A 23352-nucleotide genomic window follows, 5' to 3' on the forward strand; every position below is an offset into this window, starting at 1 on the left:
ACTAAAAGCCAGTCACGGAAGGGTGATAACATTCACTCACAGCAGCATCAGAGATTACAGTTCAAGTTGAAAGTCGGGTCTAAAATATTTGTACATCACTGTATGCTGCATTATATCGCTCTTTTCACTTTTCTGTACCTTCATTAAACAGAGACAACCACGAATTGATCCGTTTGACCCAGAGTTTAATTTGAGTCCATAGTTGCAAGTGTACCATGACCTCTTTTTTATCACCACCGTTTGATCCGGAGCAAGAAAGGACACAACGGGAGAAGTCACAGAAAGAAAGAAAGAGCAAGAGAGCAATAGAGTTACAATGTAAGAAGGCCGGGATAAAAAAAAGAGTCGGCACTAGTGAGTTAAAGAGACCAAAAGTGTAGGGTGTACGAAGATAGTGGTGTGAGGTTAAAATTCAATCCCAGTATTTCGCAGCACTCGGGAAAGGTATTATACATGTAGATATGTTTTTAATTAAGCAGTGGTCTGATCTTTCTCCAAAAGGAGCAGTGTGGCCGCACTGCTGGGCCGCATCCCTTATTCCCATAGCAACAAACAACTCCAGACACCCTTCTGCGTCTCCGGACTTTGAGCAGCAGATTTACTAAGATTTTATGCAGTTTTGCATCACAAAAGTGATGCAAATTAGCACTAAATCTTTTTATTCAATTTACTTTACAGCGCTAAACTTACTTAGCGCTCGAAATAATGTAAAAGAGCTGCTTTCCATTACTTAGAGCCAAGGGGACATACCATGGGTGGTGCATGGGCGTTACCATGCAAACACCCAAGTTTTCTGATGCTAAACCCAATTTACTGAATAAAGTAGACAGGGTTTAGCATCATAAAACAGCGCATCCTTCAAGCAGGCGCTAGGAAGGGGAAATGCTTTTTTTCTCCTCTATTTTCCGACTTTGCATGTAAGCTGCACTGTCCAGCACACATATAAAGTGGATTTTTTTTTTAAATTAGTCTAAGCATGGTATTTTGTACTGGAAGGCTAGCTTTCCTGTTCAAAACCTATGCTTGACTCACGGAGACACCCTTGCATGTAGCGTAAAGGTGTCTATGTAGCGCACAGCAACTAATTTCTGCACTAGCGCAAGGGAGAGGGGAGGAGAGTGCAATATTTCAGTACATTTGACACTATCTTGCTCTCTTCTTCTCATGCAGCATTTGTAGCTGCTGTGAGAGAAATTGGTAAATCTGGCCTGGGAGTGAAGTGCAGTCAAAGGGAGCTCCATGAGCCGCGCCTGAAGTCTAGGATCAGTTCAGGGTCTATTTAAAATCTGAATTTTGTGACAGAAATATTTTTGCCTATACATTGTAAGACACTGCATTCTATCACATTTGTGTGCTCCTCTGTGTCAATTTGAGACAGAAACAATCAGTACTTTGTCATGACCTCCAATTAAGAAGTGAAATAAACGTATCATTACAATCACTCAGGTTCATATATTCTTTACAGATAGCTACATAGGCATAATGCAGACATTCATTGTGACTTACATTTTTATGTTTCAGTAAACAGTTTAAAATCAATATCAAAATGTCAGTTTAGAATATTGCATATGCTTCATAAAGCGAAATTATTTTAAACCTATTGTTATAAACTCTCAAAAGTGTGACAGTAGAAAGCAAAGCGGTTGCATCACGCGCCAAGTTTTAAGAAACTGCAAGTTGAGGCTTAGTATACCCATGCAAATATGATCTGGGGCAATATTAGAAAGTCATTGGATGTACTGAAAAAAGATAATTTGAAATTTGAATTGCATGCATGTTCTGGATCTGCTCCTAAAATAAATTCATTTCCAAAACAACAAATTGACAAATGTACATATGTGCTGCAGCCCATAAACACACAGCAAGCATACATAATACGGTAACAAGTTAAATATAAATAAATCCACGGAATTAATGCAAGTCACTGTAATTACCAGGCCTGGTCCTTGGTCTAACAGATGGTTTGGGCCTAGAAGAACTGGAGTGGACTTTTTTTGGGGCTGCAAAAAAGAATCTGGAGTTTAGTTGGTGAGGTTCATTATGGTGTTGGAGCACAGAATCAGCACGGAGCTGCCAGCAAGAAAGCAATGATGATTTGATAAAGCATGGGAACGCTAGGCGCCATCACAAGAGAGACATCAAGGCATCTAAACATAAAGTAGAAATTGATTGATTTTTATCATGAATTATAGTGTACTTCTCAGCGATGGGACACATGCCATTTATCAAAGAGAGAAAACACAATGATTGCCCTCAAAAGCAAGGGAAAAGTTCGTAAAGGATGTGCTTAACGTTATTCTCGACAACAGAAGCATGATGTGATACAAGAGAAGATGAAAAGTGTATAGCACTGCCGACGTAGCAGGTCAAAAAGCTGTTGGAAGACAATATTGCAAAAGAGAATGGCAAATGACGCAGACAGAAACACTTTCTAAGGACATCCAGCAAGATCATCATTATTACCATGTGTTGTTTCCAGTTTCTGATGTGGTACTGATAATTTAGGCTCAATGGGATCTATAAAGAGTTCTTCAGAAGCTGTAAAGACAAATTGTTAATGAGAACTCAAGACAAAAAAAAGACTAACTAGGAAATGAAAGTTAGAAATATTGTCATAAAAATGTACTCCATGACATCAGTTGAGAAAAGAAGTGAACATGTATGCAATCAGAACTTCATGTACCTAACCCCATTTCTGGGGACACAACAGAGAAAGAGGAGAACCTCGGTTTAAATCTTGGCTTGCACCAATTCTTCCAAAAATAAAACAGTATATAGTGTGACCAAATTATAAGAACAAAACTCTACACGAATCTACGACTTCATTAAACTAACGGAACTTCATGTATCTAACCCATTTCTGGGGGACAAGAAAGAAAGAGGGGAACCTCAGTTTAAATCTTGGCTTTGACCAATTCTTCCGAAATTAACACAGTATGTAGTGTGACCAATTTATTAGAACAAAACTGCAGAAGAATCTGCCACTCTTTTAAACTAACCAAGAAGAGGAGGTAAACCAGTCATTGGTCCTTGAATGACTAGATTATTGTCTTTGCAAAACATTCATCCATGCACTGTAATTAGTAGACAGTGCTGAGTGAGGATGTGGTCTTAAATCTGAAACCACATGAACATATAAACTGTGTCCTGAAAGCTCTCTGATGGCTCCCAGAAGGATCCTAACATATTGAAAGTACCCCCAGCTACAAATAAGGAATAGTGGAACAGAGATCCAGGAAATATGCAGCAACTTGTGCCCTATTTTTTCGGGAAACCCCACTCGGCCATTATGCAGACCATCTGCAAACAGATATTGAATATGAAAATAAGGCAGCCTCCTTGGAGTAAAAGACCCTGGCTCTGGAACACTCATTTGCACCCAGTGACCACCACCAATTTACATACACCATAGGAAGCACCTGGAAACTGATCTAACCAAGTACACATTTCACAAAGAACTGACATTTGGAGATACAGTGTTTGTCTATGAGTAGAGGCGTCTCCTGACCTGTCATACTGGCCTGCCGAACTGCTGTTGCAGGGTTTCTGTGTAAACACAACTATGCCTGTGATCACAAAACATCAATCTGCAGGGACAGATTCACCATAACACATCAGTATCTATGAACCTCAATCGAAAATAGCTCATAGTGCTCTACCTGCCCTACTAACCTTCTCAGAGTGACAGGTAAGTTAGCACCCCAGAACACAACACTCTAGTCCCCTCAGGGAATCATGGAAAAAGATAATCGCCTTTCTCATTCTCACTCATTCATGTCAATACTAAACAAAACAAAGACACAAGAACATTTTAACCCCTTCGCTGCTTGGCCTTCTCCCTCCCGTGCAAACCCTTTTTTTGGCTATTTGGGGTAGTTCGCGCTTAGGTCCCTGTAACGTTTTGACCACATAAGTTATCCCCGACAAATTTGCGACCTTTTCTTCCAACATCATGGGAATTTTTGGAAACATGGGAAAAAAGGGCTACAGATGAAAGCATCAGTTTTTCTTCCTGAAAATGGTATAACAAAGGGGATGTGGTCACCACCAGTGAGGCGGTGGTAATCCAGCTGCTGAAGCCCAACAGGTCTACCCTAGAGTGCACGGCATATAGACCCCTGTCGATGCTGAATCTCAACTTTAAAATTTTGAGTAAGCTACTGGCAACACAGTTGCTCCCATATATGTCGTCCCTGGTGTACAGAGACCAGGCAGGTTTTATTCCCCGCAGGAACACGACTCTGAATATACTCCTCCTGTTGTCCATTATCAAGCTCGGGGCGATGGACGACCGAGCGGGGGTGATATTCGCCATCAACATGGAGAACACATTTGATAGCCTCGAGTGGGGGGTTCCTCTATGCCGTCTTAACCAAAATGGGTCTTGGACCGGGGTTCCTACATTGGGTGCGGTTGCTATATGCAGATCCGGTGGCAAGGGTCCGCACGAGGCCTACAATATCGGAACAGTACCGAGGGGAGAGGGGGACATGTCAGGGATGTCCTCTCTCCCCAGTACTGTTAGCCCTGGCTGTGGAACTACTAGCGTGCTTGGCGAGGTCTGACAGGGCTTACCGCGAGCTCCAGCTGGGGGAACAGAGGAACCACATAGCTGTATACGCGGATGACCTGTTGCTATTCTTACAACACGCGGGAGAGGGCCGGTCAGGGGCGAAGACTACGATAAACAAGATCAGAGATCTGTAGAAGATATGAGGGAAGAGAATATAGGGAGGGCATTACGCTCCCTTAAGGACAACATGGCATTCTGGGGAAAGCTTCCCCTCCAGCGATGGGCCGCATCTCCCTACTTAAAATGGTGGCTCTTCCCAGGTTGCTGTACTTCTTCACCACGCTTTCGGTGTGGATATCAGCAGCCTGGTTTTGGGAGCTTGACTCCTGCATGTCAGCATTCATATGGGGGGATGGCCGAAGGAGAGTGGCCGTTGGTACACTAAAAAGACCTCGGTCGGAATGAGGACTCGCCCTGCCTGATATGGAGACATACTATCTGGCAGGGCAGCTGCAGAGATTCATGCAGTGGGTGGCAGGGAGCATTGACTCAGACAGGGGGGTGCCACCCTTTGCCCCAGACAATCTGAATGTGTTCCGCACCCTCTTGGGAACCGCCAAGCCTCAGCAGATCCGCAGTAACAAGCATAGAGTGATACGACGGTGGTGGGGTCAGTGTTTGCAGAAAACTAGAACAAAGCACCCATACTCGCCAGAAATGGCATTGATGCTGCTGGGGGCCCATAGCCACAGGGGACAATGGCGGGGGATAGATGATTGGGTACAGGCAGGAGCCATGAGGGTGGAAGACCTATGCCGGGACAGGGAACTACTCTCCTTTGAGGAATTTAGCGCCGACTGGGGCATACCACAAGGGCATTTCCTATTCTACGGCGCAGTTACTGGGGCAATTAGACATCACTGGGGAGCAGGCACTATGGAACGGCCACAACACGCCACCTGTGAGTACATAAGTCTGGCTGGGGGAACTATAAAGGCTGTCGCTTGCCTCTACAGGGCTATAGGACGGGACTCCATACAGCCGCTTGACCGGCTGAGAAACCAATGGAGGGAAGACATTGACAGACCACTGGAAGACAAGGAATGGGAGAACATAATAGAAGGACAACCAAAGTATCTTGAAACCCCCGCTTCAGCCTGATTAGGTTTTACATACACACCGTGCATACATGACCCCAGACCGTATCAATCTATACTTTGATAGGGAAGATGCCAGGTGCCCGAGATGCAATATACAGGGGCCGACCTTTGTACACATGATATGAAGCTGTACGGCCTTAACGTCTTACTGGCAGGAAATAACTCGGGAGACAGCTAGAATAACAGAGAGGGCCATCCCATTCACACCGGCACATGTCCTGCTTAGCCTGTTCCCACACACTGCCAAAACTCGGACCACCGACAGGTTCCAAGATCTGGCGTTTATTCTTACGAAACGACAAATCACTAGCTGCTGGAAGAATCCGGACGCCCTAGCGTACATAGATGGAAGCAAGAGCTGCTAAAATGGGCTGTATGTGAGAGCAGGGTCCTACTTAGGAATGCGAAATGGGGGATAGGCAAACTGGAAAGAGCTAGGGCGTGGGAGGTGCTGCTGGAAGGCCTGAAGAGAGATGGTCGAGCATCTGAGGACTCCACCCCTGAGAGACCACCACAGCAAGAGAAACCCCAGGGGCCAGGCCTGGTTGGGATACCACTGCAGATCCCGGGAGATGGGGACATATGACATCTTTGCACAGGAGAGGGAGGGAGCTGGAAATGAGGCACTAGCGAAACCCCACCATACACGGCATGGCGCATGGAAGGTGACTCTCTGAGCTCAAGGGAGGCAATTGGGAGACAGCAATGCGCAGTGGGAGGGGTTAGTTATTTTGTTGGGGAGGACCTACAGCCCGCATCGACAACTCTACACTGGGCAAAACTGAAATACATGGAACTTGGACTCATAAACATAGCAAGATATAACATATATAATGAGATACCCCAAATATGAGAATGTTTTGCATTTAATTGTACCACAATCAGCGGAATGGCTGAATAATATGTAAAAGGCAATAAAGCTTGTTTACAAAACAAAATTCAAAGGGGTTGTGGTGCTGAAATCACCATCTTCCCAACTTTCAGGGACAAGCAGACTTTTGTCAGAAAAACACAACATTTTACACAGTTTTGGCATTTTTTTGAGACATAGCCTATTTTTGCTATTTTTGCGCTTTCAACCTCCTTCCAGTTAATGATAGAAATAGGTATGAAAGCAACCCTGTGATACTGGAACTGGATCATACTTTTATCCTTTTTAATAAACAGAGTGCTTCTACAGCAGTATTGGAGGCTAAACCTAAGGATCAAGGGAGGAGACTAAAGTGGGATAAAGTAATTCCAGATGAATTTTTTAATACCATCAGCCTAAAAGTAGGAGATGATTTGAACGTCTGTTTGGTCCCCTTAAGTCAGGGAGGGGATGTTATTGCCTCCTTTGAGACAATTTGTGCCCAAGTGGCCAAAGAACTCACAGTAAAAACCCGCCCCAAGAACACATTGGGCAAGGGATGGTGTGATCAAAATTGCTCCAGAGCACATAATCTGCTTATTAGGGCCTTGAAAAAGTTTCCTCGGGATAAACTGCAAGTTGTGCAGCTGAGGAAAGCATATAAATCCACAGTTCTGGCTCGTAAAAATGAAATTAAAAGGAATGCCTGGGCCGCACTGATGGATAAGGCTACCATAAGGGACAGCTCTAAATTTTGCGCGATAGTTAACAACCCGTTATTTTCCGGTGCTGTGAACGGCGCTCTGGAAATAAATATCTCCGAAGGAGATTGGTTAAACCATTTTGAGGCAATCTACGGGAGCAACCTGGAGATTGAAAGCTTTGAGGTCCCTTCGATTAATTCGATCGGGCCATCATTGTTTTTCACCAATGAGGAGGTAGAGAAGGCGATAGAGGATACTGCGGGCCATAAGGCCCCTGGCCCAGATGGTGTGCCCTCTGATTTATATAAGACCAACCCTAAATATTGGGCCAAAATTCTTACAAATGTTTTCAACACCTCAGTAGTCGCAAGGTGCCCAGCTACTTGGTCTTGTTCAACCATCATTCCAGTGTTTAAAAAGGGCCAAAGGGGTGACCCCAAATGTTACAGGCCAATATCCCTACTGGACTCCTCCGTTAAAATCTTGGGGAAGGTGATATTGGCAAAAATAACGGACTGGGCTGCAGAAAATAACATCTTATCAAACGCTCAGTATGAGTTTTGAGCCGGCAGAGGCACGGAAGACCAGTGCCTCAATCTGCATCTAATTATAAATAAATATACGGTGGCAGCCAAAGGTTCAGTTTATTTGGGTTTCATGGACCTGTTCACAGCCTTTGACCTAGTTAATAGGTCAAGGATGTGGACCTTAATACTGGACCTGGGGTTGGACCGTGCACTGGTGTACTTCATGGCTGAACTCCACAGGGACCTCTATGCATCCATAAGAATGACACAGGAGGGGAAGTGCACGGCTAGGTTTAGGTCTGGGAGAGGAGTGCGCCAAGGGTGCATTTTGGCCCCTATGCTCTTTACCTTATACATCAATTCACTGGAAGATTAATTGGTAAAAGCATCTCTTGACATTCCGCGTATGGGAGGAACGAACATCCCTGTACTCCTATACGCGGAAGATGCCGTTCTGCTGGCACGGACCCCCCTTGGCCTTCAAAGATTGTTATACTCCTTCGGTGAATTTATGAAATCTTTAGACTTGGTCATTAATACTGGCAAATCAAATGTTATGACACTGGGTTCTAATAAATATAGCTCCAAAACCTTTTTCTGTAATGAATGTGCGATCTCCAGGGTGAAAGTTTTTACGTACTTGGGGGTCGTGTTTGACGACAGGGGTACCTGGGGCCCCCAAATTACCTCTAAAGTAAATGCGGTTAAAAGATCTTCTGCCGCCATCCTAGGTTTCGCTAAACGGTTAGGGGGGAAACCATGTGAAGCAATCTTATCCATTTATAAAGCTAAGTCTATTGCTATTGCAAGATATGGGGCTGGCATTTAGGGGTATAAACAACATAAGCCTATCCAGACGGAGGAAAATAAATTCCTCCGTGCCCTCCTAGCTCTCCCCCAAGCAACAGCTACTTTTTCGGTCCATCAAGAGCTAGGGATGGGCTATATTACAGACATCATAAGCTTAGCCCCCATCTTATTATGGATGAAAACATGGTTGAACCCTAAACTCACCCTGAACCATGAGATTTTAAGAGATTGCATGAAATTGGAGAAATCAAAGGAAATCCAGTGACTATCTTTTATTAAGAAAACCGCTATTGAATTGGGACGACCTGAGATTTTTACTAATCCAGATGGGCTGGTAAAGGGTGACATCAATTGGGTTAAGTCTAATTTCAAGAAACTTAGAGACCAGGAGCGGGAATATGTGCAACTAAACAAACCTACCGTTAGGGCCCATTTCCTACTGATTGTGTCTCTATCTATCCAACCATATCTCAGTACCATAACGGTCCCAGTCCATCGTTGGTGGATCACAAAATTTCGTTTTAATCAAATCCATTTCTTACTGTCTGATCCTATGGGTTGGAGTAGGCCAGAGGAAGCAGTACCATGTAAATGTGATGGCCATTCACCTCAAGATATAATGCACTTTTTATTTTTTTGCTCCTTTTACACTAGTGACAGGAAAAAGTTTATTCTCCCACTTTTAAAAGATAAGGGCTACCTACAAATTAAGCCAGCACTGCTCTATCTGCAACTAATGGAATCCCCTGTGATCATGTTTGGCGTTGCTAATTTCTTTGTAGCATCCATTAGAAGCAGGAAGATTAGACTGGCGAAAATAATATAATGATGCCATAAGAATGTGTATCTTAAGAAGAAATAATAATGAATTGATATTTTTTATGCAAAGTTGCTTTTAAATTGTTTTTATTGTATTGATGTTATTCTGGCATTATTTATTTGTATAGTATACTTTTATGATTTTTATTAATCGAATAAAGTGTGTTTTGACTATTGACTATTGACTAGGTATGAAAGCAATAATGGATCCTGGAAAGCTATACATTTTAGTAGACTAAATTCTGAATTCAGCAAGGGGTCATTTGTGTAGATCCTTCAAGATTTCTTTATAGAAACTAACAGTTGAATATAGGAAAAACTGAAAATTAGTTGTAAAAAACAGCCATTTGTGTCAACATTTTCACCTGTAACTTCTTCTAATTATGACAGCTGTTTGAAAGCAATATACTGTTACTTCCGCTGGGCCTTTCTGGTTGTGGGGATTTATAGCACTTGTAGGTTGACCAAGAACCCGACAAACCCAGAGCCAATAACTGAGCAGCGTCTTGCAATAGTTTTTTTTATTATGTACTGGGTGTACAGCAATTAATTTGGGAAAATATATACATGGAAAAATAGGTATGAAAGACACCTATGTATTTCTGAATTTGGAACAAAATATAGAGTTTAGAAACCGGAGAAATTTGCAAATTTCCCAAATTGTGAGTACCCATAGTAGCATGATAATTATAGGTCATTTTTCATAATTAATTCTTCTTTTTTACACATTGTCTTTCATTTGGAAGGCAGAAATGCATCGAAAGTCAATAAGTAATAACAGTTGCTCTACAACTCTGTGTTACTGTAAGTCTCCCGATAAAAATAGGTACCTCACTTGTGTGGGTAGGCCTAGTGCCCGCGACAGGAAAAGGCTCAAAACGCAACATGGACACACTTTATATTTACCGTGAAAACGGACCATTTTTTTTTAAAAGTGCCTAGCTGTAGATTTTGAACCCTAGCTCTGCCGGCACCTAGGGAAACCGAGCAAATCTATACATTTTTTAAAAAAACTAGACACCCAGGGAAATCCAGGATAGGGTGACTTGACTGGTTCTCACCAGGTTCTATTACCCAAAATCCCTTGCAAACCTAAAAAGTTATACAAAAACACAAATTTTCCTCACATTTCTGTGGTGGAAAGTTCTGGAATTTGTGTGGATCCACAAAATTCTGCCTACCACACGTTTCCCAAAATCTTCAGAGAAAAATGGTACCTCACTTGTGTGGGTAGGCCGTGTGCCCGCAACAGGAAATGGCCCAAAACACAATGTGGACACACCACATTTCCACAATGAAAACTGACCCTTTTTTTGCAAAGTGCCTAGCTGAAGATTTTGAACCCTAGCTCTGCCGGCAACTAGGGAAACTTAACAAATCTTTAAACATTTTTAAACTAGACACCCAGGGGAATCCAGGACGGAGTGACTTGTCTGGCTCTCACCAGGTTCTGTTACCCAGAATCCCTTGAGAACCTCTAAAGGTAAAAAAACACACATTTTCCTCACATTTCTGTGGTGGAAAGTTCTGGAATATGTGTGGATCCACAAAATTCCACCCACCCCGCGTTCTCCAAAGTCTTCCAAGAAAAATGGTACCTCACTTGTGTGGGTGGGCCCCCATATGCCCCCTGGAGGGGCAGAAAGACTGACGTTTCTCGGGGGGGGGGCATTGCCATGCCCTTTTTGGGCAGCCCCCACTCCAACGTCAATTAAAAAATCTCTGGTTTCTTGTAGGCTTTCTGCCCCCCCTCAGGGGAGGGATTGGGGGCTACTGCCCACGATCTGCCCCCCAGGGGACCGACGATTGCCATGCCCTTTTTGGGCAGTCCCCACCACAACGTCAATAAAAAAAATCTCTGGTGTCTAGTGGAAATTCTGCCTCCCTGGGGGGCAGAAAGACTGTTGTGCCCAAAACAAAATGGGGGAGCAAAGGCCCTTGCCCAAGGGGCTGCTCCTCCCTCCCTGGTGCAAGTGGGTGGATCCCTGCTTGGGGATCACCCTCCTGGGGTGATTGCAAAGGAAGGATCCACTAGGGAAGGTTACCATTGGAAAGGGGAGATTCTCCCCTTTCCAACGATACCTCTCACAAGTGTTACGGTGCTTGGGGGCTGAGATAGCCCAACAAGCACTGAAACCATGCGGGTGATCATCATTACATTTAAAACTAGGGTAGGGCCTCAGGAGGTTGGGGAAGCTCTTCCCCACCTCCAGAGGCTCCCCCAAAAAATGGAAATCCCTCTGCTGTTTACAGCAGAGGGATTTCGTGCCTCTGTCCTCTATCACATTTGTGTGCTCCCCTGTGTCAATTTAAGACAGAAACAAGCAGTACTTTGTCATGACCCCCAATTAAGAAGTGAAATAAATGTATCATTACAATCACTCAGGTTCATATATTCTTTACAGATAGCTAAATAGGCATAATGCAGACATTCATTGTGACTTACATTTTTATGTTTCAGTAAACAGTTTAAAATCAATATCAAAATGTCAGTTTAGAATATTGCACATGCTTCATAAAGCGAAATTATTTGAAACATATTGTTATAAACTCTCAAAAGTGTGACAGTAGAAAGCAAAGCGGTTGCATCATGTGCCAAGTTTTAAGAAATTGCAAGTTGAGGCTTAGTATACCAATGCAAATATGATCTGGGGCAATATTAGAAAGTCATTGGATGTACTGAAAAAAAGATAATTTGATATTTGAATTGCATGCATGTTCTGGATCTGCTCCTAAAAAGAATTCATTTCCAAAACAACAAATTGAGAAATGTACATATGTGCTGCAGCCCATAAACACACACCAAGCAGACATAATACGGTAACAAGTTAAATATAAATAAATCTATGGAATTAATGCAAATCACTGTAATTACCAGGTCTGGTCCTTGGTCTAACAGATGATTTGGGCCTAGAAGAACTGGAGTGGACTTTTTTGGGGGCTGCAAAAAAGAATCTGGAGTTTAGTTGGTGAGGTTCATTATGGTGTTGGAGCACAGAATCAGCACGCAGCTGCCAGCAAGAAAGTAATGATGATTTGATAAAGCATGGGAACGCTAGGCGCCATCACAAGAGAGACATCAAGGCATCTAAACATAAAGTGGAAATTGATTGATTTTTATTATGAATTATAGTGTACTTCTCAGCGATGGGACACATGCCATTTATCAAAGAGAAAAACACAATGATTGCCCTCAAAAGCGAGGAAAAGTCCGGAAAGGATGTGCTTAACGTTGTTCTCGACAACAGAAGCATGAAGTGATACAAGAGAAGATGAAAAGTGTATAGCACTGCCGACGTAGCAGGTCAAAAAGCTGTTGGAAGGCATTACTGCAAAAGAGAATGGCAAATGACGCAGACAGAAACACTTTATATGGACATCCAGCAAGATCATCATTATTACCATGTGTTGTTTCCAGTTTCTGATGTGGTATTGATAATTTAGGCTCAATGGGATCTATATAGAGTTCTTCAGAAGCTGTAAAGACAAATTGTTAATGAGAACTCAAGAAAAAAAAGACTAACTAGGAAATGAAAGTTAGAAATATTGTCATAAAAAGTTACTCCATGACATCAGTTGAGAAAAGAAGTGAGCATGTATGCAATCAGAACTTCATGAACCTAACCCCATTTCTGGGGACACAACAAAGAAAGAGGAGAACCTCGGTTTAAATCTTGGCTTGGACCAAATCTTCTAAAAATAAAACAGTATATAGTGTGACCAAATTATTAGAACAGAACTCTACATGAATATACAACTTCGTTAAACTAACGGAACTTCATGTATCTAACCCATTTCTGGGGAACAAGAAAGAAAGAGGGGAACCTCAGTTTAAATCTTGGCTTTGACCAATTCTTCCGAAATTAACACAGTATGTAGTGTGACCAATTTATTAGAACTAAACTAACCAAGAAGAGGAGGTAAAACAGTCATTGGTCCGTGAATGACTATTGTCTCTGCAAAACATTCATCCATGCACTGTAACTAGTAGACAGTGCTGAGTGAGGATGTCAGCGTGGTCTTAAATCTGAAACCACATGAACATATAAACTGTATCCTGAAAGCTCTCTGATGGCTCCAAGAAGGATCCTAACAAATTGAAAGTACCCTCAGCTACACATAAGGAATAGTGGAACAGAGATCCAGGAAATATGCAGCAACTTGTGCCCTATTTTTTCGGGAAACCCCACTAGGCCATTATGCATACCATCTGCAAACAGATATTGAATCAGAAAATAAGGCAGATTCCTTGGAGTACTAGACCCTGGCTCTGGAACACTCATTTGCACCCAGTGACCACCACCAATTTACATACACCATAGGAAGCACCTGGAAACTGATTTAACCAAGTACACATTTCACAAAGAACTGACATTTGGAGATACAGTGTTTGTCTATGAGTAGAGGCGTCTCCTGACCTGTCATACTGGCCTGCCGAACTGCTGTTGCAGGGTTTCTGTGTAAACACAACTATGCATGTGATCACAGAACATCAATATATAGGGACAGATTCGCCATAACACATCAGTATCTATGAACCTCAATCGAAAATAGCTCATAGTGCTCTACCTGCCCTACTAACCTTCTCAGAGTGACAGGTAAGTTAGCACCCCAGAACACAACACTCAGGGAATCATGGAAAAAGATAATCGCCTTTCTCTTTCTCACTCATTCATGTCAATAATAAACAAAACAAAGACACAAGAATATTTTAACCCCTTCGCTGCTTGGCCTTCTCCCCCCCCCCCGTGCTAAACCTTTTTTGGGGTATTTGGGGTAGTTTGCGCTTAGGCCCCTGTAACATTTTGACCACATAAGTTATCCCCGACAAATTTCCGTCCTTTTCTTCCAAAATCATGGGGATTTTTGGAAGCATGGGGAAAAATGGCTATAGATGAAAGCGTCAGTTTTTCTACCTGCAAATGGTATAACAAAGGGGATGTGGTCACCACCAGAGAGGCGGTGGTAATCCAGCTGCTGAAGCCCGATAGGTCCCCCCTAGAGTGCACGGCATATAGACCCCTGTCGATGCTGAATCTCAACTTTAAAATTTTGAGTAAGCTACTGGCAACACAGTTGCTCCCATATATGTCGTCCCTGGTGTACAGAGACCAGGCAGGTTTTATTCCCCGTAGGAACAGAACTCTGAATATACTCCGCCTGTTGTCCATTATCAAGCTCGGGGCGATGGACGACCGAGCGGGGGTGATATTCGCCATCGACATGGAGAACGCATTTGATAGCCTCGAGTGGGGTTTCCTCTATGCCGTCTTAACCAAAATAGGTCTTGGACCGGGGTTCCTGTATTGGGTGCGGTTGCTATATGCAGATCCGGTGACGAGGGTCCGCCCTCGCCAAGCATGCTAGTAGTTCCACAGCCAGGGCTAACAGTACTGGGGAGAGAGGACATCGCTGACATGTCCCCCTCTCCCCTCGGTACTGTTAGCCCTGGCTGTGGAACTACTAGCATGCTTGGCGAGGGCTGACAGGGCTTACTGCGATCTCCAGCTGGGTGAGAACAACATAGCGTTATACGCGCATGACCTGTTGCTATTCTTACAACAAGCGGGAGAGGGCCCGCCAGGGGCGAAGACTACGATAAACAAGTTCAGAGATCTGTAGAAGATATGAGGGAAGAGAATATAGGGAGGGCATTCTGAGGAAAGCTTCCCCTCTCAGCGATGGGCCGCATCTCTCTACTTAAAATGGTGGCTCTTCCCAGGTTGCTGTACTTCTTCACCACGCTTCCAGTGTGGATATCAGCAGCCTGATTTTGGGAGCTTGACTCCTGCATGTCAGCATTCATATGGGGGGAGGGCCGAAGCAGAGTGGCCGTTGGTACACTAAAAAGACCTCGGTCGGAAGGAGGACTCGCCGTGCCTGATATGGAGACATTCTATCTGGCAGGGCAGCTGCAGAGATTCACGCAGTGGGTGGCGGGGAGCATTGACATAGACAGGGGGGTGCTACCCGTTGCCCCAGACAATCTGAATGTGTTTCGCACCCTCTTGGGAACCGCCAAGCCTCAGCAGAACAGCAGTAACAAGCATAGAGTGATACGACGGTGCTGGGATCAGTGTTTGCAGAAAACTAGAACAAAGCGCCCATACTCGCCAGAAATGGCATTGATGCTGCTGGGGGCCCATAGCCACAGGGGACAATGGCGGGGGATAGATGATTGGGTACAGCCAGGAGCCACGAGGGTGGGAGACCTATGCCGGGACAGGGAACTACTCTCCTTTGAGGAATTTAGCGCCGACTGGGGCCTACCACAAGGGCATTTCCTATTCTAGGCGCAGTTACTGGGGCAATTAGACATCACCGGGGAGCAGGCACTATGGAACGGCCACAACAGGCCACCTGTGAATACATAAGTCTGGCTGGGGGAACTATAAAGGTTGTCGCTTGCCTCTACAGGCCTATAGGACGGGACTCCATACAGCCGCTTGACCAGCTGAGAAACCAATGGGGGGAATACATTGACAGACCACTGGAAGACAAGGAATGGGAGAACATAACAGAATGGACAACCAAAGTATCCTGAAACACCGCTTCAGCCTGATTAGGTTTTACATACACCACGGTGCATGCATGACCCGAGAATGTATTAATCTATACTTTGATAGGGAAGGTGCCAGGTGCCCGAGATGCAATATACAGGGGGCGACCTTTGTACACATGATATGAAGCTGTACCGCCTTAACGTCTTACTGGCAGGAAATAACTCGGGAGACTGCTAGAATAACAGCGAGGGCCATCTCTTTCACACCGGCACATGTCCTGCTTAGCCTGTTCCCACACACTGCCAAAACTCAGACCACCGACAGGTTCCAAGATCTGGCATTTATTCTCGCTAAACGACAAATCACTAGCTGCTGGAAGAATCCAGACGGCCCTAGCGTACATAGATGGAAGCAAGAGCTGCTGAAATGGGCTGTATGCGAGAGCAGGGTCCTACTTAGTAATGCGAAATGGGGGATAGGAAAACTGGAAAGAGCTAGGGCGTGGGAGGTGCTGCTGGATGGCCTGAAGAGAGATGGTTGAGCATCTGAGGTCTCCACCCCTGAGAGACCACCACAGCAGGAGCACCCCCAGGGGCCAGGCCTGGTTGGGATACCACTGCAGATCCCGGGAGATGGGGACATATGACATCTTTGCACAGGAGAGGGAGGGAGCTGGAAATGAGGCACTAGCGAAACGCCACCATACACCGCATGGCGCATGGAAGGTGACTCTCTGAGCTCAAGGGAGGCAATTGGGAGACAGCAGTGCGCAATGGGAGGGGTTAGTTATTTTGGTGGGAAGGGAAGGACCTACAGCCCGCATCAACAACTATACACTGGGCAAAGGTGAAATACATGGAACTTGGACTCATAAACATAGCAAGATATAACGTTTATAATGAGATACCCCAAATATGAGAATGTTTTGCATTTAATTGTACCGCAAGCAGCGGAATGGCTGAATAATATGTAAAAGGCAATAAAGTTTGTTTACAAAACAAAAGTCAATGGGGTTGTGGTGCTGAAATCACCATCTTCCCAGCTTTCAGGGACAAGAAGACTTTTGTCAGAAAAACACAACATTTTACACAGTTTTGGCATTTTTTTGAGACATAGCCTAGTTTTGCTATTTTGGTGCTTTCAACCTCCTTCCAGTTAATAGTAGAACTAGGTATGAAAGCAATAATGGATCCTGGAAAGCTATATTTTAGTAGACTAAATTCTGAATTCAGCAAGGGGTCATTTGTGTAGATCCTTCAAGATTTCTTTATAGACTCTAACAGTTGAATATAGGAAAACTGAAAATTAGTTGCAAAAAACAGCCATTTGTGTCAACATTTTCACCTGTAACTTCTTCTAAATATGACAGCTGTTTGAAAGCAATATACTGTTACTTCCGCTGGGCCTTTCTGGTTGTGGGGATATATAGCACTTGCAGGTTGACCAAGAACTCGACGAACCCAGAGCCAATAACTGAGCAGCGTCTTGCAATAGTTTTCTTATTATGTACCGGGTATACAGCAATTAATTTGGGAAAATATATACATGGAAAAATCGGTATGAAAGACACCTATTTATTTCTGAATTTGGAACAAAATATAGAGTCTAGAAACAGGAGAAATTTGCACATTTCCGAAAATGTGAGTACCCATAGTAGCATGAGAATTATAGGTCATTTTTCAAAATTAATTCTTCTTTTTTACACATTGTCTTTCATTTGGAAGGCAGAAATGCATCGAAAGTCAATAAGTAATAACAGTTGCTCTACAATTCTGTGCTAGGATAAGTCTCCCGATAAAAATAGGTACCTCACTTGTGTGGGTAGGCCTAGTGCCCGCGACAGGAAAAGGCTCAAAACGCAACATGAACACACTTTATTTTTACCGTGAAAAGGGACCATTTTTTTTTTAAGTGCCTAGCTGTAGATTTTGAACCCTAGCTCTGCCGGCACCTAGGGAAACCTAGCAAATCTATACATTTTTATAAACTAGACACCCAGGGAAATCCAGGATAGGGTGACTTGACTGGTTCTCACCAGGTTCTATTACCCAAAATCCCTTACAAACCTAAAAAGCTATAACAAAAACACACATTTTCCTCACATTTCTGTGGTGGAAAGTTCTAGAATTTGTTTGTATCCACAAAATTCCCCCCACCTTGCGTTCCCCAAAATCTTTAGAGAAAAATGGTACCTCACTTGTGTGGGTAGGCCGTGTGCCCGCAACAGGAAATGGCCCAAAACACAATGTGGACACACCACATTTCCACAATGAAAACTGACCCTTTTTTTGCAAAGTGCCTAGCTGAAGATTTTGAACCCTAGCTCTGCCGGCAACTAGGGAAACTTAACAAATCTTTACATTTTTTTAAACTAGACACCCAGGGGAATCCAGGACGGAGTGACTTGTCTGGCTCTCACCAGGTTCTGTTATCCAGAATCCCTTGAGAACCTCTAAAGGTAAAAAACACACATTTTCCTCACATTTCTGTGGTGGAAAGTTCTGGAATATGTGTGGATCCACAAAATTCCACCCACCCCGCGTTCCCCAAAGTCTTCCAAGAAAAATGGTACCTCACTTGTGTGGGTTGGTCAAGTACCCGCCTAATGGGCTTTCTGCCCCCCCCCCCCGGGGGCAGATAAGGGGCTATTGCCCCAATGTGCATCTGGGGAGGGGCAGAAAACTGTGGTAATTGTTTTTGGAGTGGGGGCATTATCATGTCTATTCTGGGCAGCCAACACCCCAACATTATTAAAAAACAAAAAACCCTGGTGCCAAGTGGGCTTTCTGCCCCACTCCTAGGAGCTATTTTCCCCATCTGCCCCTGGGGGGGAGTAGAAAGACTTTTGCATTTTTTTGAGGGGGTGGGGGCATTGGCCTGCCCATTTTGGGCAGCCTCCACTCCAACATCAATAAAAAAATCCCTGGTTTCTAGTGGGCTTGCTGCACCCGGGAGGCAGATTTGGGGCTCCTGCCCCCATATGCCCCCTGGAGGGGCAGAAAGACTGACATTTCTCTGGGGGGCATTGCCATGCCCTTTTCGGGCAGCCCCCACTCCAACGACAATAGAAAAAATCCCTTGTTTCTTGTAGGCTTTCTGCCCCCCCCCCCGGGGAGGGATTGGGGGCTACTGCCCACGATCTGCCCCCCAGGGGGCAGAAAGACGACATTTTTTTGGGGGGGGGGGGGCATTGCCATGCCCTTTTTGGTCAGTCCCCACCACAACGTCAATTAAAAAAATCCCTGGTGTCTAGTGGACCTTCTGCCCCACTGGGGGGGCAGAAAGACTGTTGTGCCCAAAACAAAATGGGGGGAGCAAAGGCCCTTGCACAAGTCAAGTCAAGTCAAGTCATAGAATTTTATATAGCGCACTACATACCCAGAGGGTTTCAAGGCGCTTAGGAAGGGAAGGAGGATTACTTGTCAAATATCCACGTTTTAAGTGGCTTTCTGAATGCTAGGTGGTTCTGGGTAAGGCGAAGGTAAGCGGGGAGTGAGTTCCATGTTTTAGCAGCCAGGTAAGAAAAGGATCTGCCTCCCATGGTGGTCTTGTTGATGCGAGGTACAGTGGCGAGGGCTTGGCTGGAAGAACGTAGTTGGCGGGAGGGGGTGTAGAAGGACAGTCGAGAGTTGAGGCATTCTGGACCGATGTCGTAGAGTGATTTGTGTGCGTGGGTAAGCAGTCGGAAAGTGATCCTCTTGTTGACGGGCAGCCAGTGGAGGTCTCTAAGGTGACCAGAGATGTGTTCGTTGCGTGGGATGTCTAATATGAGTCTGGCTGAGGCGTTTTGGATTCGTTGGAGTTTCTTCTGGAGTTTTGCGGTAGTACCTGCGTAGAGGGTGTTTCCGTAGTCCAGTCGGCTCGTGACCAGAGCGTGGGTGACTATTTTCCTTGTTTCGGAGGGGATCCAGTGAAATGTTTTCCTGAGCATGCAGAGAATGTTGAAGCAGGAAGAGGATACGGCGCTGACTTGTCTGTTCATTGAGAGTGAAGAATCCAGGATGACGCCTAGGTTCCGTGCGTGGTCTGCCGGGATGGGTGCTTTTCCGAGGGCTTCCGGCCACCAGGAGTCGTCCCATGCAGAGGGGGATGTACCTAGGATGAGGACTTCTGTTTTGTCTGAGTTCAGTTTCAGACGGCTTTGTTTCATCCATTCGGCAACTTCTTTCATTCCTTCGTGTAGGTTAGTTTTGGCGGTGCTGGGGTCATTGGTGAGAGAAAGGATCAGTTGAGTGTCATCCGCGTAAGAGATGATGTTGAGGTTGTGTTGGCGTGCGATGGCCGCGAGGGGGCTCATGTATACGTTGAAGAGGGTGGGACTGAGTGAGGATCCTTGTGGTACGCCGCAGATGACTTCAGAGGCCTCGGACTTGAATGGTGGAAGGCGGACTCTCTGGGTTCTTCCGGTGAGGAACGAGGTGATCCAATCAAGTGCTTTTCCTTGGATTCCGATGTTATTGAGGCGTTGTAAAAGGGTGCTGTGGCAGACTGTGTCGAATGCTGCAGAGAGGTCAAGGAGGATGAGGGCGACTGTGTCTCCATTGTCCAGTAGAGTTCGAATGTCGTCTGTTGCTGCGATGAGGGCGGTCTCAGTGCTGTGTTTTGCTCGGAAGCCAGATTGTGAGGGGTCGAGGGATTTGTTGGCTTCGAGGAAGGCGGCGAGCTGATTGTTGACAGCTTTCTCGATGACTTTGGCCGGGAATGGAAGAAGCGAGATGGGGCGGTAATTTTTGAGTTCGGTGGGGTCCGCTGTGGGTTTTTTCAGAAGGGCGGTGAGTTCAGCGTGTTTCCAGTCTTCCGGGAAGGTGGCGGAGTTGAAGGAGCAGTTGATGACGTCTCGGAGGTGCGGTGCTATGACGGAGTCTGCTTTGTTGAAGATGTGGTGAGGACATGGGTCAGTGGGGGATCCTGAGTGGATGGAATTCATCAGGCGGATGGTGTCCTCAGTGGAGATTGGGTTCCAGTCGTTAAGGGTGTTCACGGGGGGGAGATGATCAGCAGATGTTAGGGTGGGTTGGTTTCCGGGTTGGTTGACAAAGCTGTTGTGGATGTCTGCAATCTTGTTGTGGAAAAATGAGGCTAGGGAGTCGCAGAGGGTTTGAGAGGGGGTGATGTCGTTGGAGTTGGCCGAGGGATTGGAAAATTCCTTGACGATGTTGAAAAGTTCCTTGCTGTTGTGGGCGTTGTTGTCAAGTCGATCCTTGAATGCTGTTTTCTTGGCTTTTCGGATTAGTTGGTGGTGAGTGCGGGTGGCGTTTTTGAAGGCGTCCTTGGTGCTGGTGGTAGGGTCTTTTTTCCAGGCCTTTTCAAGGGAGCGGCAGAGTTTCTTGGACTTCTTGAGATCATCGTTGAACCATGAGGCCTTCTTGCTGCCAGGTTTGTTTTGACGTTTTTTCAGTGGTGCTAAGGTGTCAGCGGTGTTGGATAACCATAGGGTGAGGTTGGCGGCGGCTTCATTAGCGTTAGAAGAGAGGGCTGGGGTGTTTTGAAGGAGTGATGCGGAGATTTGGTCCGTGGTGATTTTGTTCCAGTTTCTTTGCAGGGTAGGTTGGAGGTGGATGCTGGGTTTTGGTTTGTTGTAGGTGAAGTGAACGCAGCTGTGGTCAGTCCAGAGGAGGTCCGTGGTGTGGCTGAAGGAGACATGGTTGCTGGATGTGAAGATGGGGTCGAGTGTGTGACCTGCGATGTGGGTGGGGGAGGTGACTAGTTGTTTAAGTCCGAGGTTGGCGAGGTTGTCCACGAGGGTGGCGGTGTTGCGGTCGTTGAACTTTTCGAGGTGAAAGTTGAGGTCTCCCAGAAGGATGTAGTCTTTGGAGGGGAGCGCGTGTGGGGTGATGAAGTCCGTGATGTCTTCACTGAATTTTGCGCGGGGTCCTGGTGGTCTGTAGAGGAGGGTGCCTCTGAGTGTGGTTTTGGGGTCGATGTGGATCTGGAAGTGAAGGTGTTCGGAGTTGGCGAGGTTGGCGTCAGAACTGGTTGATATGCGGATTGATTTCTTATGGACGATCGCGATTCCTCCTCCTGTGTGGCTGGTACGGTCTTTGCGAGTGATCTTATAGTCTTCAGGGATGGCAATGGTGATGTCTGGTGCGGAGGAAGCATTCATCCATGTTTCCGTGAGGAAGGCGATGTCCGGAGAAATGGTGTCTAGTAGATTCCATAGGTCAATGGCGTGCCTGTGGACCGATCGGGTGTTGAGAAGGATGCATTGTAGGTGGTTGGGGTCGGGAATCTGTGGTGTGGTCGTAGCGGAGATGTTGTCGGTGCCGCTAAATTTGCAGGAGAAGCAGGAGAAAGGGCCATGAGTTTGTCCAGGGGCGGCTTGGACGCAGTTGGGAGCGCGACCGGGATTAAGGGCTAGGAGGGGGGCGGCATCGTAGGTAATGCGGGGGGGCTGGGAGGGACGGGGGCCAGGGGGTCTGGCGCTGGGCGCGGTCCAGGCGCGGACGGGCGTAGACGGGCTTACCTTTGGCGCACCTTCGGCGCGGATTGGGCGCGGTCGCTGCGCGTGGACGCTGCGCGCGGGAACTCCTATCATATATGGATAGTGGAGGGGGGAGGGGCGAGGGCGGCTCAGCTGGGAGGCGTGGCGGGCTCAAGGGAACAACAACAACAGCAACAGAATCAAAATGGAGGGGAGGGCAGAGCAGGGCGCCGGGGGATAACACACGATGTCAATTACACAATGCACAGGTAAATATTGGAGCAAGCAAGCAAGCATCCGGTAAAGCAGTGACCAGGCGGTGGAAAATGCTAATGAGTCCTGGCGCTGTTTAAATTAATAAATAAATGCTCAAACGCTATAGAATCCTTGCGCTATGAAAATAGATAGGAAAACAACACTGAAACGCGGTTAAGTTCTGGCGCTGTTAAATTAATTAAATAAATGAGTAACACTTCGACAAGATCAGCTTTGCAGTACAATACCGCCTTTCAGCAGCAATCAGGCAGGGGAGCGACCACTCGAGGCAGGAGCGAGGAGTGGATCACGTCGCAGAGAGGTCAGAGGGCGCTCTATATTGCTAGTGGGAGGGCGGCTCAGCTGGGAGGCGTGGCGGGCTCAAGGGAACAACAACAACAGCAACAGAATCAAAATGGAGGGGAGGGCAGAGCAGGGCGCCGGGGGATAACACACGATGTCAATTACACAATGCACAGGTAAATATTGGAGCAAGCAAGCAAGCATCCGGTAAAGCAGTGACCAGGCGGTGGAAAATGCTAATGAGTCCTGGCGCTGTTTAAATTAATAAATAAATGCTCAAACGCTATAGAATCCTTGCGCTATGAAAATAGATAGGAAAACAACACTGAAACGCGGTTAAGTTCTGGCGCTGTTAAATTAATTAAATAAATGAGTAACACTTCGACAAGATCAGCTTTGCAGTACAATACCGCCTTTCAGCAGCAAGCAGGCAGGGGAGCGACCACTCGAGGCAGGAGCGAGGAGTGGATCACGTCGCAGAGAG

General features: G+C 45.8%; 1 protein-coding gene across 4 annotated transcripts in view; it reads right to left on the bottom strand.

Moving 5' to 3' along the window:
• ABI3BP (ABI family member 3 binding protein) overlaps window positions 1–23352 on the bottom strand; it is a 2192437-nt gene that overhangs the window by 373798 nt on the left and 1795287 nt on the right. For 3 of the 4 annotated variants that reach the window (XM_078657771.1, XM_078657774.1, XM_078657773.1), the window contains 4 exons: window positions 12786–12860; window positions 12259–12324; window positions 2464–2538; window positions 1935–2000 (listed from right to left, as the gene is read on the bottom strand). In XM_078657771.1, the coding sequence (XP_078513897.1) occupies window positions 1935–2000; window positions 2464–2538; window positions 12259–12324; window positions 12786–12860 (282 nt within the window). The remainder of the gene's footprint in view (window positions 1–1934; window positions 2001–2463; window positions 2539–12258; window positions 12325–12785; window positions 12861–23352) is intronic. The other variant, XM_078657775.1, reaches the window with a different exon arrangement.

This window comes from Lissotriton helveticus, chromosome 8 (assembly GCF_964261635.1).
Source record: "Lissotriton helveticus chromosome 8, aLisHel1.1, whole genome shotgun sequence".
Lineage (NCBI taxonomy): Eukaryota > Metazoa > Chordata > Amphibia > Caudata > Salamandridae > Lissotriton > Lissotriton helveticus.